At 34.7% G+C, this 16,887-nt stretch overlaps 1 protein-coding gene across 2 annotated transcripts; it reads left to right on the forward strand.

The window, feature by feature from the left end:
- Positions 1 to 6,505: 6,505 nt before the first annotated feature.
- Positions 6,506 to 16,138, forward strand: LOC126689367 (cyclin-T1-4-like). 2 transcript variants are annotated; one of them, XM_050384540.1, is made up of 7 exons: positions 6,509 to 6,722; positions 7,547 to 8,141; positions 8,309 to 8,390; positions 8,922 to 9,056; positions 9,363 to 9,538; positions 15,158 to 15,303; positions 15,701 to 16,138. In XM_050384540.1, exons 2-7 carry the CDS (start codon positions 7,558 to 7,560, stop codon positions 15,730 to 15,732), a joined length of 1,155 nt encoding a protein of 384 aa, XP_050240497.1. In that variant the 5' UTR covers positions 6,509 to 6,722; positions 7,547 to 7,557; the 3' UTR covers positions 15,733 to 16,138. The 2 variants fall into 2 exon arrangements, with proteins under 2 accessions (XP_050240498.1, XP_050240497.1); XM_050384541.1 differs by lacking the exons at positions 15,158 to 15,303; positions 15,701 to 16,138 and adding an exon at positions 10,021 to 13,247 and having other exon boundaries at positions 6,506 to 6,722.
- The last annotated feature ends 749 nt before the right edge of the window (positions 16,139 to 16,887 follow it).

A 16,887-nucleotide genomic window follows, 5' to 3' on the forward strand; every position in this document is an offset into this window, starting at 1 on the left:
AGTTTCAAGTTTATCAAAGTGAACTGAATTGGACGAAACTAAACTGAATAGAACGAAATGGACCACATGAATCAAAGTATACCAAACGGAGTGAATTGGACCGAAGTAGACCAAAAAATGTTGGAAGAAACTCCTAGACCATACATTCCATTATCAAAACACATAAAAGAAAGGGGGGGGGGGGGGCTTAGGAGGTTTACAATTTTGTCTTCTTTACCGTCTTCTTTTATACCAACTACTATTTTTTTTTTTTTAATTTTTAGTCTTCATTAAAATAAATGGTAGATGGATAAGTTTTTGGTTGCTCATATTCTCTCTTTGTTCTTTGATTTAGGATTATGGCTGCCCATTAAAAATTATTGATTCTTAGAGCATTCATAGCAGTGTAGCTATAATGTTATATTGCTAAAATTTAGCTCCACAAACACAAAAAAACCCCTACACTAGTGGAGTCATAGTTAAAAAATTTAGATGAATTGCTACAGTGCACATCTATCTATAGATGTTAGGCCTGTCCACGGGTCGGTTCGGGTCGGGTTTGTGCCCAACTTGGAACCAACCCGACCAGATCGGATGGTCAGAATTTCAACCCGCTGCCGACCGCGTGGTTGATCGGATCGGGCGGATCAAACGTTCAACAGAGGGCGGTCAGTTCGGTCGGAGTTGGAAATCTGAAAATCGGCCAAATTCCGGCACTTTAACGGCGAAATCGGCGAAATTTCGGTGATATTTTCGCCGGATTTTTGCTGGATTTTCTTCGGATTTGTCGAAATCTCATCAGGTTCGGCGAAATCTTGCCAAATCTAGTGAGATCTCGCCAAATCCGGTGAAGATTCCATGGATCTAGTTGAGATCTCGCCGGATCTAAAAAACTTCTTCCGGAAATGCTTAGATCTCGGTTCAGTCGGGTTTCTTCGGGTTTTGGAGAGAAAACCCGCCAACCGACCCGCCATTTTCGGGTTCTAGAGGCCGAGATCCGCCGCCGACTGTCACCGGCGTCGGATCAGACGGTTGTCGGGTCAGATCGGACGGGTTTGGGCGGGTTGGTCGGATCACGGTTTTGTTGGACACCCCTAATAGATGTGTACTGTAGCTTGGAGCAAAAAAAAAAAAAAGTAATTTTTTATTCCAGCCCCTTCTTTTTTTATTCATTCTCTCATTCCCTCTCTCTCATTCACTGAAGCTCATCGTCGTACCTGGCAGAGAACATCCATGGTGTTCTGACCAAGACTCTCCGACAGCAACTTGACCCGAAACTTCTAGACCCCACTCTTCACGTCTTGTTGAGTTTCGGCCTTGGGGACAGCCCTCACGATCTTGCTCGAATTCGAAGTCACCGTCGAATCCTTTCCGGAACCGAAACCGATCGACCTCCCATAGTAGTTGAACGTGGGCGCCCACGTTGAAGACTTCGGCTTGGTGCCCCGAGCCCCATACGGCTCCACTTTGCCACCTTCATACGCATACACACCATCATTGCGAATCAATCGTAGCGCGGAGACTCCTTCGATCGCTTCCCATATGGATCGGACCCTAAATCGGACCAGCTTTGACCAAACCCTCCGTACCTATCGTCGAAATACCCACCGGCGTGGTTGAATTTCACTGGAGATTTGGGTTCCTTTTTTTTCTTTTTTTTTTCCTGCTATGGACTGGTGGTGGTGGTGGTAGTGGTGGTGGTTGTGGGTGTGGCTGATGGTAGAGTGGTTGTGGACCTGTGGTTGGTGCTGTGGTTGTTTTTTTTTTTTTTTTTTGTTGTAGGATATATTATTTTATGTTAGTGGATATATTATTTTATTGTGATGTGTATATTATTTTATTGTGTTGAAAGCTAAAATAGATCCACTGCTGCAGCATGTGTGTAGGTAAAATAGATAAAGTGACTTTTTGTGTAGCTAAATAGCTAAAATTTTGCCTTCACTACTGTGAATGCTCTTAGGTAAGTAATTATCATGTTTTCAATTATATTAACTGTTTTAAAAAAGAATTTGAAATGGTTTTCAATAATACGTAGTACATATTAATTGCACGTAGAAAAGATAGGTTGAGAAATACAGAAAGTTGTAACTAGGAACATGGATTGTATAAAAATGGAGAAACAAATCCATTATTTTAGGATCATCAAATCTATGAAAGTTAAATTGAATTAAGCACATGCCTACTTTACGTACGTATTTTGGCTATATGCCAATTTTTAGTTGAATGGTTTTATGGGGTAAACCAAAACACATTTGCAATCAGATGAATATGAAGTTGATTCATTAAGGATCTGGGTTGCTAAATTGGATTTTATTTTTCTCCAATAAATGAGAATTTCTTCCTAATATGAAAGGGTTCCAAACTTCCAATTATTGAAATTGTGAGTGTAACATTGAAGATGCCAAGAGGGACCACATATTGAGCTATTCAGTACAATAATTTTAGCCCTAAAATTAGTTTATGTATTTAAATGGTTTTGCAACTTTACGAGTTGGTGTTACCAATATTTTCTATACGCTCAATTTGTTTATTTATTTGGGTGATAAGTGTTCTATATGTACTTAACACTCATCGTTATCATGTAATTGTGTGTGTCTTTTTTTTTTTTTTTTTTGTGTAGTTCTTATTTTATAATTAAGTTTTTCTAATATAGTTATTAACAATATGTGTTTACTTAAATATTGTGTTCATTTTATTGTTTTTATATATCTATATTATTGTAAGGGGGTGGGTTGTGCTAGTGGTATTTGACTGCCTCCTGCTGCACTAAGCCCAAGTTTTCTGGATAAGAGAGTCGGGACTGGCCCAGTTTCAGCTTAAGTTGATCCGGTTTGTGCGCAAACTAGGCCAAATCTGCCAGAGACGTGTTCACGGCAGGCGAAACTGTTTCAGACAAATCGTGGCAGGCAGGCATAATAATAATAAATTAAACAAAAAATATCTAGCCACTTTAATGGGGAATTGACCAAATAACCCTTAAAATCAATTACAATAACAGTACTATTTGTTTTCTTTTTTTTACAGAAGAGAAAAAGGCATAACAGAGGACATCAAATGTTAATAAGCATGGGTTAGTCGGAATATTAGAGGAAATCGATCGAAAATCCAATCCGTAGGAGCAGAACCACAAAGGGGAGAATGTTTTTCCTCAAAGCAATCAATCTCTCAGGAAAAAGTCCTGCCGTAGAGGTTAACCGCCCTGAGGGAAACGGGTATGAGTGGTTTTCTGTGTAGGTACTCTCGAGTTTTCTTACAGAGGGTCGGATTTCATGAAGGAGAGAAGGGACTAATCTACCGGTGTATGCCCACCTTTCTAATTCTCACTATTTCTTTCTTTCTTCTCACTTCGTTTTATTTGCTATTTCTTTTAAGTTTTTCTATTTCTTAATCAAAGTTCTCGTTGTTCCTCCATTTTCTATTCACGGCAAGACCTTCCTTTTATAGTGCCTGCCGTGACCCGATTTTACTGTTTTAACCCTTAGCTCCCTTTATCTGGTCTGGATGTACTGGTCGACCATCACTGTTCCGTCTGTGTGTCGCCCTCCCATCGCCAGACAAGGAAGAGTATTTTGTTTGCTAGTCTGTCGTGGCACCCTTTCCTGCTACGGTCTGGGTTATTTCTCTCTCCCTATCCCTCATGGCATGCACTTAATGGTTCCAACTCAGCTTGCCTCTTTTGGGTAGTAAGCCATCCCAGCAGGACACATCCTCGAAAGAGCCTGAGCTGGAACCATAAAAATAGATTTTTCCTCTCTCTCCACCACCAAACCATGCCCTCTGATCCTTTGACCCCCTGACCTCACCATGCTCTGTATTGGCTGGGTACAGGCTAGTGGTGCCTGGGCCTTGCTTGTGTCTTCATTCCATATGTGTCCAAAACTTGCCTGCTGCCCATTCGTTTGCCGTGGTTTGGAGGTTCACCGTCCGTGTTTTTTTGACCTCTTATGTGGGCTGCTTTTTGTTTTCCCACTCATCTCAAGAGCTGGGCTTTATTTGATGATGGGTCTTACATTTCTTTGGCCCATTTCTTGGTTTCCTTTATTTCTTGCAATGTCGTTCTGTTATTCCTGCTGTAATAATTTAATCCTGCTGGACCTCTTTTAGGGTAGCCATTTATTCCTTCTCTCAGTGGCTTGGCATGGCCATTGGTTTGCTTTTATTTATGGGCTCCTATGTCCCTTTTGGTTTTCCTTTGGGCATCCTCGGCCCGTTTGCTTTCTTTGGGCTTCCTTGTCCCTTTTGCCAATTCTACATTTCCATGGGTTTTTTACTAACTTCATTGGACTTCCTTGGCCCAATAACCTTATTCTCATCCTTGGGATTTATGGGCTTGCCATAAACTCCTTACTTTCTTAGTTTGCATTACTTTGGGTCTGCGGCAGCCCTTTCTCGCTTTTCTACCTCATACACTGCCCATGAGATGATATTTCTCTTTTTCCGGGCTTCTTTGAGTCCACTTGCCTCTTCAAGACCCATTTGTTTATTTCTTGGGCCTGTGATTCATTATTCCTTCCGCTTGAGCCTAATGGTTTTGCTGTCTGCTTTGTCAATTCTTTGTTGCCCTTGTTATTGGGCTTTCTTTCTTTCCACCTGGATTCTCACAAATGACCCTCAACAATTATATATAAGAGGATTCCTATCTTTCAACTGGACTTTTATGTGGTTCAAAAATACCCTCATTATTGAAGGGTAACTTCTTTTAGAAATATGGTCATAAATGTCAAATAACAAATTTCATTTGAATTCAAAAAGAGAATTCTTAAAATTTAGGATTTTTTTTTTCAATTTAGGATTTTTTTCCTTCACGTTTAAAAAAGAAATTACAGTTACTGTTTATCTCTAAAGTTTATCATTTTTATTTTTTTTGAAAAATAAAAAATATATATTTCTAAATTATAATAGATGCAAATTATTAACCTTTATAAAAAAAATAGAAAAGTCTCTACGCACGTGCATAAACGTATGCTTAGAGGCTAGTGTTGTTATATCCTATTAGCTTCAATGCTGGATAGTAACTTAATAAAACTCTCTCTCTCTCTCTCTCTCTCTCTCTTTCTCTCTCTCTCTCTCTATATATATATATATATATATATAAAAGGCAAATCACCTTAATTTAAACCAATCTACAAAATATTTCCAAGTTTATCTTCCTTATAAATCAGGTTAACCTAAAAAATTATATAATTTTTTTATGAATAACTAAGAATTAGTTTAGGGTTCATACCTATATGTTCCATCCATTCATTTTTAAAAAAATAAAAAATAAAATATTATCACAATATCTTTTCTTTTTAAAACTATTCAGATACTTTTTTTTTTTTTTTTTTTTTTTTTTTTTAAGATATGGCTCAAGTTTTTTATGGAATGGCAAAAATTTACTAATTGAACTAAGCAGAATCTACTATTAAATGTGACACGCCATACTATAAATTCTCAAAAAAAGAAAAAGAAAAAAAGGATGACTTGACTAGTTATGATTATACAACCTCATAAGTCAAGGCCAAAATTGACCCGGAAGCCCGTATCTACATGCACACGGCCCACTTATACGTCATGGACCTCGTGGGTTCGTACAGTATGTGCACCCAAAAAGGCCGAGACAACAACATTTTACCGAAAAGAAAAAAAAAAAGGTTGATTGAGTTGACTTCGTTAATTCTCTACCTTCCCCTCCATTATTTTATAAAAGTATTGTAATTCACAACATTTTTATAACAAATTAAAAGTGCTAAGAGCATTCATATCAATTTATGAAAAAAAAAATTCATCTATTTTGATATAAAAACATATATTTTTTATTTTATTTTACATATTTACTTTTCAAAATAACTCATATAAAATTATATATTTTACATAACATTACATTAAAATATCAATTTAAAAAAAAATCATTTATCTTTCTTCACGCACAATAACCGCCTTTCATTCTTTTCGTCCAATTTTGGAATACGTAAAGAAAGAATAAAAAACTATATACAAAGTGAATAATGTCAACGTAAATTTACACAATTACTTTACAAATTTACTTAGCTTCACTGATGTAGATAATTTAAGGGATTAAATATGTAAAATTAATATCTTTTTTCTATTTTATATTAATTGGTACAAATATTTTAAATTGTTACTATTTTTAATTTGAATTTATAACTTCAGTTTTTTTTTTCTTTTCTTTTCTGATTAAGATTTGTCATCAAAAGTGTTATGAAAAGGGAAAATTATTAGGTATTTTCAGAATATCATAAATACATACTTTTTCCTCTCATATGAATGATAGGTTTCACCATGAATTTAATTAGTGAGACTCATCATTCATTTGAGAGAAAGAAAGTTCGCATTTATAATAATCTAAAAGTGCACAATAATTTTCCAATAAAAAGACAGCAACTCTCCTTATTTTGTGTTGGATAAAAGTGCCTTATACCTTACTCCACTTCACCACCGAACACCAACAAAATACCAAACATCCACCAAAAAAAAAAAAAAAAAAAAAAAAAAACCCAAAATATCTTTATAATAACAAGCTCGTGTAAGGCGTTTCCTATTATAATTCACCCTCCTTATCTTTCTGTCTATCTGTCTGTCTCTCTTTCTCTTGGGTTTGAATTTTTTTTCCTCTTCCTCATCTTTTTCTTCTTCTCTGTCACCAAACCCTAATTTCCTCCCAATTCCGATCTCAAAATATCTCTCCTTAACCTGATTATATTAACCCCCGAAGCTTTCAGATCTCCCTCCCTGCTAGCCAGGTTGATTTCTTTAATTTTAATTTTAATTTTCAATCTCAATCACGATCTGATTTTTTGTTTGTTTGTTATTATTGCTATAATTTGTGATTGTTGTTGATCTGTATCTCAGGTTGATCAGATTCGAATTTCACATCTTTTAGATTTTTACTACTTTTAAACGTAAATGCTCCTACGTATATTTATGCGTATAATTGTATATCTTGATGGATAATAGGTGTACCATGTTATCTGATTGCGGAACCGGGCCGATTATTTATGTTTTTATTGGTTATTTGAATAATTAACTGTGAGATTACCAACTTTTAATAGGAATTAGAATGGAAATTAAGCTGAATTTGATAAAGTTCTGAATTGTTTTTATTAAAAACCTTCTTAATGTGATATGTCAGATTGTTAATAAGGAAAATTTAATGTAGAGCTGGAAAGATAAATTTTTTTTAAAAAAATTTCTTTTTTCAATATGGTTAACAATGGACATTTTTATAATTTCGTTAATTTAAGGCTGCACGCCTCCAAATCTTGCAAAAATAGGATCTTTGTGAACTGGGTATGTTTTTTTTTTTTTGGTTATAATGGGGGAGGGGAGATTTGGACCCTGAACGTTTGTGTTAGAAACGCTAGGAGGTGCCAATTGAGCTATGAGGCTTTTGGCCACTAGGCACGATCTTTTACTTTCTGATGATAAGAAGGGTACAATAATAAGAACATAAATGGTAGGTTGTTACTCGTTGAACGATTGGTTTATAATTGCCGACTTGTGGAGGAAAATTACTATATTTGTCTTAGATTTTTCTAATATGATCTATTTGTTTCTTGTTGTATAGGAGGAGCAAAGATGTCTTTTGTACGGAATTTCAGTTTGCAAGGAGGCGTTGCCAATGATGACTATTGGTCCTCCTTCACTAGGAACAACTTTATCAACAACAATAGGAACAAGACTAGAAACAATTATAACAATAGGAATTTTAGCAATAACAAAGACTACTCGGGGAAATTTTGGCAGCAAAATGAAAACTTTCATCATATGAAAACTGGCAATTCCCATTATGTCAACCCTGATAATTACACTCATGTAAATCCTAATGGTGCAAGTGCACCGTCTTTGAAAAGAAGAAAATTTTCAGCCTCTACTTGGGGAGGTAGTGGGAGACACTATGTGCCGTCTATCGCATATGACCAAGCCCCTTTAACCTGTAACAGCACTTTCCCTCCTATTCGATCTAATGTGGAGGCCTCTATGGCTACCGGCTGTAAACGTGATCGTTCACATTTAGAAGATGAAGAACCAGTATTCTTGTCACGGGATGAGATTGAAAGGTGCTCCCCGTCAAGGAAAGATGGTATTGATGCACTTCGTGAAGCACATTTGCGTTACTCATATTGCACCTTCCTTCAAAATCTTGGATTGCACCTAGAGTTGTAAGCTCCTCTTCTCAAATTGTTATTTAATTTTTCTGTTTCCATTCTGATTTGAGAAATTAAAATTTTATATATTTCTTACTGATTGGGTTCTAAAAACAATAATTTGCAGTTCTCATTTGAGTCCTTTGTCACCCCCTGATGTTTTTTTGACATGTATCTTGCAGGCCACAAACCACTATTGGCACTGCCATGGTTCTATGCCACCGTTTTTTTGTTCGGCAATCACATGCTTCCCATGATAGATTTGTGAGTATTTCAATTATTATGAATAAAACTTGCAGATTGTTTGTATGAGTTTCATAGATTTGTGATTTTTTTTGCATCCTTTCTATTTTAAAATAGTTTTTTTCTAGAAACTACAAGTCCTATTAATCTTTGGAGGAAGTCCAATTTAATCCTCTTATGCTTATTTGAAAATATTATATATATATATATATATAAATTATTTTATTGTAGTAAAATCTGATGAACCATTGTACTTATTTTTATAATTATATTATTAATTAAATTAATAATGACATCTCTGGTTTGACCATCAGAGAACCAGGACTACTGTGGAAAAAGTTTAATCATTTCTAAGATTTAGTGGCTCTCTTTATTTGGGTTGAAATTTAGTTTTAACGGACAATACATCCCACCCTCAACTCCTTATTTTTAGAGGGGATGAGATGAATATTTCCAAAGACCACTGGAAGCCGTCTTCTACTTGCTTTTGAAATGTTATTTATTAATCTGGTTGCATATCAGTTTATTAATTCTGATCTGGCTCTGCTGCAGTTGATTGCTACTGCTGCTCTATTTCTTGCTTCAAAGTCTGAGGAGACCCCACGCCCTTTGAACAATGTAGTGAGAGCTTCTTGTGAAATTTTCCATAAGCAGGATATTTCTTTCTTGTCCTATCTGCTCCCCACTGTAAGTTCTTCATAGCTTCACTCACCACCCCCCACCTCCCCCCCCCAAAAAAAAAAAAAAAGAATAAGAAAAAAGAAATTCAGCAAGTTAAGTTTGAATTTAAAAAGGGCTGAGATATCTATGGTATCTTATAAGAATTTTTTACAAAATTTTGTCAACATGTAAAAATCATATTATGGGACTGTTTTGTCAATTAGGTATTTATTTTGTTGTCCAACATCAATATGCGTCTAAAATGGTTTTTGAGTATTGAAATACTTTGAAACTTTAATTTTTTCTTATGTTGACATGTATTGTGTTAAACAGGACTGGTTTGAGCAATATCGGGAGCGGGTGATTGAGGCTGAGCATGTGATACTGAGTACTTTAAATTTTGAGCTTAATGTGCAGCATCCATATGCTCCTCTTACATCCATTCTTAACAAATTTGGTCTTTCAAAATCTGTTTTGGTCAGTCTGGCATTAAACTTGGTCAGTGAAGGGTAAGTTATCACTTCCAAAATAGTTACTGTTTTTTCAATTGGATGTTGTTACTGGTGCAATATGTTTGGGTTAGCTGTTTGTTTCATTTAGCACACCTAGCTAGCTCATGTTGTACTTCTCCTGATGATGTGCACCTTGAACCTTTTGAGTTAATTTATGCATTAATTCTGACCATGTACCTTTCGTTTGTTGTTTGGGCCTGTATATTGTAATAATTGTCTTTGCAAAGTAGTTCAGCTGAAAATATAGTATAGGAAGCAGGATTTGGACAGTGATTTTTAGAAGCAGCTCAGCCAAATTGCAGATTTGTTGGGTTCTGGAGGTCGTTCTGAGGAGATGGCTACACTGGTTGTCTTCCCTTTCTTTGAGGCAGTTCAAAACTTGAGTTTTGTTTGTGTCAATAATTTTCTTCTTTGAGCCACTACTCTATGTAGTTATTCTGGTTGGGATATTGATATTTTTGGCATGCATATAATTGCAGGGTCTACACAAGATTAGCGTGCTCGCATGTATGATATTCTTACCTGGCGGATTGATATGCTGTTCATGGAAAGTTTTGTTTTACATCTGAAGTTGAACTGCCAGTGTGGTGTTGATGACTTCATCACAAATACACCCCCATCAACTTGGTCATTGGCTATTAAAGATAGCCTCAGGACCTCTGACTTATAAATTAAAAATAATAATAATAATATAAAGATAGCCTCAGGACCTGCAAAATCAGCTTTGCCATACTAGATTGACACTCAATTGTTTTCCCTCCCCATTGTCTGTGGTATCCATGTGAAGCTAGTCCTCTAGATTTCTTATGCAAACATATGACTTTTGACACATGGCAACCTATCCACTCACCGTCCATTTACTGACTTGGAGGTGTACCATTGGCTAGGCAGATAGTAATTTCTTTTTCCTTGTTGCCTATGATTTTTATCACTACCTGGTGAGGAGTATTGTCAGGTAGCTGACAATACCTGACAACCTGAGGTATTGTCAGGTAGCTTATTAAATAAAAGGGGGCATTATCAGGTAGCTGGGAAGATTATTGGGTTTAGCAGATGTTTTGCCAAGTTTTTCTGACTACCAAGATTTGTTATTATTTTTTTGAACTACTTTTATCTGACAAGTTCAACTCATGTATTTTTTTTTAACTTCAAATACTTAAATGATTTTTTCTTAGTATCCGAGAACTTTGGTTTGATTTCAGTTTCAACCAAGTGTTATGAAAGTACAAATCTTGCCCCAGGAGTTGCTGCTTAATGTAAAGTGTCACATCTGATGTATAGTAAAAGCATTGTGTGGCTGTTTGGGTCAGACTTTCATCTTATTATCTAAATTCTCTTTCCCAGTAAAATAAAAAAATAAAAACTATAAAATGCTTTAGTACCTCTCATCTTGGATGGATAGGTGCTGAAAGATTAGTCAATGCTATAGATGTGAAATGCAAAAATTGGAAGGAGAACAGCAAAGTTTATTGACATTAGGTCCAAATCTATTATGTAGCAAGCATTTCCCCCCAGAGTCTTTCTTATTTTTCAGTGTTTATGGCTTAGATGCAAGTGGTTGGTCAGCAAGTAATGTCAGCCCAGTTAAATTGGACCACCTTTTACGGTTGCAGTAATCTATTGATGTTTGACAGGTGCAGCTGGGTCAGTGACTTCTAGAGTAGATTAGTTAGGACTTAGGAAGTATAAGTTCTTTTGTACTTGATCTACTTTGTCTCTGTAAATTATATGTAAATTATATCCATGAAGTTGTGTTTTAGATCTGATGTCTTGAGATTAATGGGAAACCAGGGGAGGGTTTATATGTTCAGTCTTTACCAACATATCTAAAGAATAGTTTATATCCTAGAAGTCATCAAATTTATACACAATTCTAGTTTCAATAACTCAGTAATTGAAGAGTTTCCACCTAGCCATTTCAATATTACCTTAAACAAACAAATATAATAATAATAATAATAATAATAATAATAAAGGGAAAAAAGAAAAAAGAAAAAGAAAATGGGAGGAAAGTTGGAGAATGTGGATGGAATTTCTCTTCCTGCATCTTGAGACAAGGTGAGAGAATTGAATATTATAACTTGTTTAATATCTATATCTTTTCCTTGTCCTTCTCTTTCTCTTTTTCTCATTTTGTTGTGTTGTAAAAAAAATAACTATGGCTAAGAGCCTTATGGGTCAGTGGCACTGCCCAATCTCCCTTAGGGGGAGAATCTGGGAGTTATTTTCCCTTCTTTTCTTCACTAATATTTTATTACTTACTAAAACACAAGTATGTTGATAGCTGTTGTTGCCTGAGTCCTCGACTAAGTTTTCATGACCTCCTTGCTTCTTCCTCATCCATTGATTATGATGAGTCAATTTTTAATAGTTTTCACTCCTGCCTTTTTCAATTATATTACAGACCACATAAACCTGTGACATAAGTCCCTCTAATTATCCTTACCCACCTTGCTCACTTGGATTTTTGGGGCTGATCTCATGTTTATGAATTTTGGTACTAGTATGTATACCATTCACACTGGATACACCCCTCTTCCACTCCCTCCATCCCAACCTGACAAATGAGGGTCTTCATGACCATGTTCTCTCAACCTTTATATTAATATATCATTGAAGAATATTTAAGAAATAGGGTACATGAGTCCTTTCATGCTATTTGCTACTTTGCCTTTAAAATATACTTTCCAAATTATTGTGGAACTGTTATAATCCTTTTTGACCATTATGTCATAATCACTTTTGTACATTTATTTTTGTTGTTGTTATCATTGTCGTCATCTTCATCATCATTTACTTTTCTATTACTTTTTTTTATTCTAATTCTACTATTCTTTATTTGGAATCTTTTTTCTCTAAATAACCTTAATGAACTTTTTAAGTTGTTTATATGGAAGTATGTGGAGAATATTTTTTGGGATATATTCAGTGACATGATCTATTGTTGCCTTCCCTTTGATATTTTGGATCCGAAAATATGTTTTCCAAATGTTATTATTATTATCATTAGTTTCATCTATAAAATTTTATTATTATTATCATTATTTCTATCTCTGTTTACTTCGCTATAACTGTTTCTTTTTCTACAAGTACATGCTTTATGGGGAATCTATTTTCTATAAATAACTTGATGAACTTTTGAAGTTGTTAATACTGGGGAAAAAAATGAAGAATATATTTTGGGATATATTAAGTAACATAACTTTTTGTGTTCTCTTTGATATTTTGGATCCCAAAATATGTTTTCCAAATATTCTCACGTAATTTTCTAATAATTTCAATTATTGATACTACTGTTGTTATTGTTATTGTTGTTATCATCATAATCATCGTCATTATTATCATCATCATCATCATCATCATCATTATTATTATTAGGGTTACTATTGCCACAATGGCACATGCTCATCTTCTTCCTTTTAAAAGATTACAATTTTAAGGTTGAATGTCATAATATTTACTTATATATATATACACTTTCTCAAAATGAAAACCACAGTTTTATATTATTTCTTAGTGAGTGTTATAGTTTTAAAATAATTTTCTTATTGGTAATTATGCATCGACCTTCACCCTTCACCTTGCTCTTATAAGTAGGGTAGTAAATGAACTGAGCAATTCATGAACAACTCAAGTTTGATTCGATAAAAAGCTTTTTATGTATATTTGTTTATAAATAAGCTGAGTTGGAGCGAAGTTTTGAGGTTTGCTTAATAAATAAGCCAAACTTAAAAAAAAAAAAAAAAGAAAAGAAAAAAGGATAAGCTCACAAGTAAGGGTTTAAGAATAATCGAGTCTTGCTGAGTGTAGGCTCAACTCTAGCTTTTTAATAAGGCTTGATATGGTCTTAACAACTCAGGCTTGATGCAATAAAAAGCTTTTTATGTTTATTTATTTATAAATAAGCCAAGTTGAAGTGTAGTTTTGAGGTTTGCTTAATAAACAAGCCAAACTCAAAATAAATGTTTTGTTCATGAATAAGCTCATGAGTAAGAATTTAAGAATAAGCAAATCTTGCCAGGTGTAAACTCAATTTTGGCTTTTTAACAAGGCTTGATATGGTCTTGAGAACCCAAGCACGTGGCTTGGATCGACTAATCTACAACCCTATAAATATGTGGAAATTACTATTTTCTCAACTTGATTTTGTTTTTAAAATATGAACATAACATGTTTGCTGGATTAAGCTTGAGCTTGATTTGAGCCTGTGCTTGGCTTGATGGTTTGACTAATGAGGCAAGTTAAGCTTAAGCTACTTGAATTTTTAATGAACTTGATTTTCAACATTCTAAGCAAGTTTGAGATAAGCTCAAATTGAGCTTGAACATCATGTTAATCTTGTCAAACTGAGTATAAATATTGAAGGACCCTTTTTGGGTCTGCCCCTAGTCATGTCTAGCTGTTCTTTATGTAAGTTTCATTGTATACATAGATGCATTAGACCTAATGCAATTTATTTTTTATTTTTTATGGACATTTTAAAATTTGGTTGCTGAGGTTTCTTTCATGTTTCCAACATGGTGATATATATATATATATGAAGAGGGATAAATACTTGCCCAAGAAAGAAAGTAGTACAAAGAAACCTCACTACTTACAAGTAACAAGTTTGTATTAAAAGTTGCTGTCATAACCCACTTGAAGGGAACTTTTGTGAAGGCTGCTTTTTTAAATAAATAAATAAATAATTCTCTACTCCTATGTTACAAAAACTTCTATAGTTATGTGCAAAAGCAACTCTAATCAAGAACCATGCTGTTGCATGTAGCACAGCATGATTTTCATTTTTTTTTAAAGGTTATCAACAAGCCTGGCAATACTCTATGCTATCTATTGTGGTTACAAATTACTTGAAGATGAGAACTATTTATATATAAAAGAAGAAAAGAAAAGGAAAAAAAAAAAAAAAAAAAACCAAAGAAGTTGCATAGAAGTTGTGCCTAATCTTTTGTCTTCACTATGATATAAATGATGCTTCTAGCTTTATCTCCTACCAAGCAATATTGCTTCCAATAGAGGATCTTGGGCAGTACTCTATAGTTGGGATTATATGCATGCTCTATTAGCATGAAAGCATGTGTTTCAACCAGCCTATTCAGAAGCAGAAGACATTGGCATGTGCCTTGAGAGGTTTGATTGCTATTGGCAGTTACTTCTTATTTGCTTTCTCATTTGAATTGCATGTCTCTGGAGTTTAAAGCCCCTGCAGCAGAATTTTTCCTGGGAGTTTGGTGTGTTATCTAGATGAGTGTAACTTGTTTGCTATAGTTTTGGTACTCTATCAGCAATCTGCAGAGATTCTTGGAAAATATTCTACCTGCTGCATTTTTAGTTGGTAAGGAAAAGATGACTTGCTCTCTCCACTTGAAACCAATGGTTAATAAATATCTTATTTCTTTTGGATTTTGCTATTGGTAACTGTTGTACCATTGTAGCTGACATAGTTTTTGTCAATGTGGAAATGTATGTTAAGTTGTACGAGGCAATGAATGTTCTTTTTTTGTGTTGCCCCAGATGGTTGGTTTGACTATTCATGAATCTCTCTATATGTGCTTATTAATGGTGCTGCTTGCTTTTATATCCCCTTCTAAAGGTGTTAAATGTTTTGTTTTGTAGGCTTCGAAGCTCACTGTGGCTTCAATTTAAACCTCATCATATTGCTGCTGGAGCTGCCTACCTTGCTGCTAAATTTCTAAATTTGGACCTTTCTTCTCATCAAAATATATGGCAGGAGTTCCAAACAACACCAGCAATTGTTCAAGGTATTACCATTTTCATGATCTTATTTAGGAATTATGTTGGATGTTTGACATGGTTGGGCAGCCCGCAGCCCTCTACAATTACAAGTAGGCTAGCAAATTAACGTCACTGTTATACACACCTCACTTAACAATCTCTCTTTCTGAGAAAAAAAAACACACACACACAAATATGTTAGTCAAGTGGATCAAAACTTGTAGTTAGCTTCCTTTTTTTTTTTGGTTTTTTGGTTTTAATCAAGTCGTTTTTAATAATGAAAAGTCATTGATGCGTGCATATTGATCAGAATCCTGTAAGCCCTTGTGAAGATTAACCATCTAGACATGGAAACCAGGTCTACTAGGTTTTATTTCCATCCTCCGTTGCTAGATGATAACTATGAGTACTTGTTTGATGCAGATGTATCACAGCAGTTGATGGAGCTCTTCTGACTTCTGAGAAGGGCTAGCAGAAACATGACTATAGTCCATAGCAAGCTGCATGATGATGGTACTCTCTAGGGTTTGTGGGTAAATATGCTTGTGGGTTGGGAGATGTGAGTTATGAAATAATGATAACAACAATCATAAGTATAGAAGATCGATGGAATGTCAGAGAGATGATCCATATGCTAGCAGGACAGGTTGTGGTACTAGACCCAATTAGATGGGTTCAACAAGTGGGTGGTCCCTTTCTTTCCCAGCATCCCTGAAAAATATTTTCTTTCTTTTTCCCCTAATGTTTCATTGTAAATTTTAAGGCTGTTTATTTCCTCCTGTTATAGTTAATTATACAAGACCAAAAAGAGAAATGGCAAGAGAGTTCCACGTAAATGCAATAGCCTTATTATTTTAGTTACTGTTGAGTATTTCATTTTTCTTCTCGTGGACTGTGGTAAAGCCCAATATGCAGGTTGATATTGGAGTGTAGAGTTGTTAAGATGATACATGAATAGTGAGTATATGGTGCATCATCGTGACATAAAATAAAAAATCAATTTGAGTCTTGCTACAGACAATTTCACCCGCCACTCTCATGGTCAATTCACTGGCTCCGATTGTAACATCAAAACAAGCCTGATTTGATTTTTTATTTGGTGGTTTACTATGTGTCTCTAGAATTTTCCTTTGATTTATGCTCATGCATAAGCTTTAAGCTGGCTTTTACAATACTTGGAAAGTTGGAATAACAAAAGGGAAATGTTAGCGGCACAGATGGGGGGAACATATGGGAATGGGTGCCATACTGCCATAAGTTCATTGGTTAAGAAAATATTGTTAGAAAATTTTTACGAAAAAAGATAAATGCAATTTATTTTTTTAATAGCTTTTAATTTTTTTGAATTAAAGTGGTATTAAAAATTTCTTAAAATAATATGTTAATAAATGTACTAAAAGAACTCATTAACTGTACTCATAACAAAATGTAAAATAAAAGGTACATTGGGACTTGCTCATTTGACCTAATCTTTGCCCTACTAGAAGAGCTTTATTGCTTCCAAGTTACTGTTTTGCATCAACTTAAATGTTCAGTTTTTAGTTTTTATGTACAGTTTTTAAAATCTCAATTTTTTTTTTCCTGTTTTTTCTCATTTTTTCAAGGTATAA

Source organism: Quercus robur, chromosome 6 (genome assembly GCF_932294415.1).
Source record: "Quercus robur chromosome 6, dhQueRobu3.1, whole genome shotgun sequence".
Classification (NCBI taxonomy): domain Eukaryota; kingdom Viridiplantae; phylum Streptophyta; class Magnoliopsida; order Fagales; family Fagaceae; genus Quercus; species Quercus robur.

Excerpts from the sequence above, each read along its gene's own strand:
- LOC126689367 (XM_050384540.1), top strand. The coding sequence starts at position 7,558 with ATGTCTTTTGTACGGAATTTCAGTTTGCAAGGAGGCGTTGCCAATGAT. Across the intron at positions 8,142-8,308 it reads CTTGGATTGCACCTAGAGTT|GCCACAAACCACTATTGGCA; the intron begins GTAAGCTCCTCT and ends TGTATCTTGCAG. Across the intron at positions 8,391-8,921 it reads ATGCTTCCCATGATAGATTT|TTGATTGCTACTGCTGCTCT; the intron begins GTGAGTATTTCA and ends GCTCTGCTGCAG.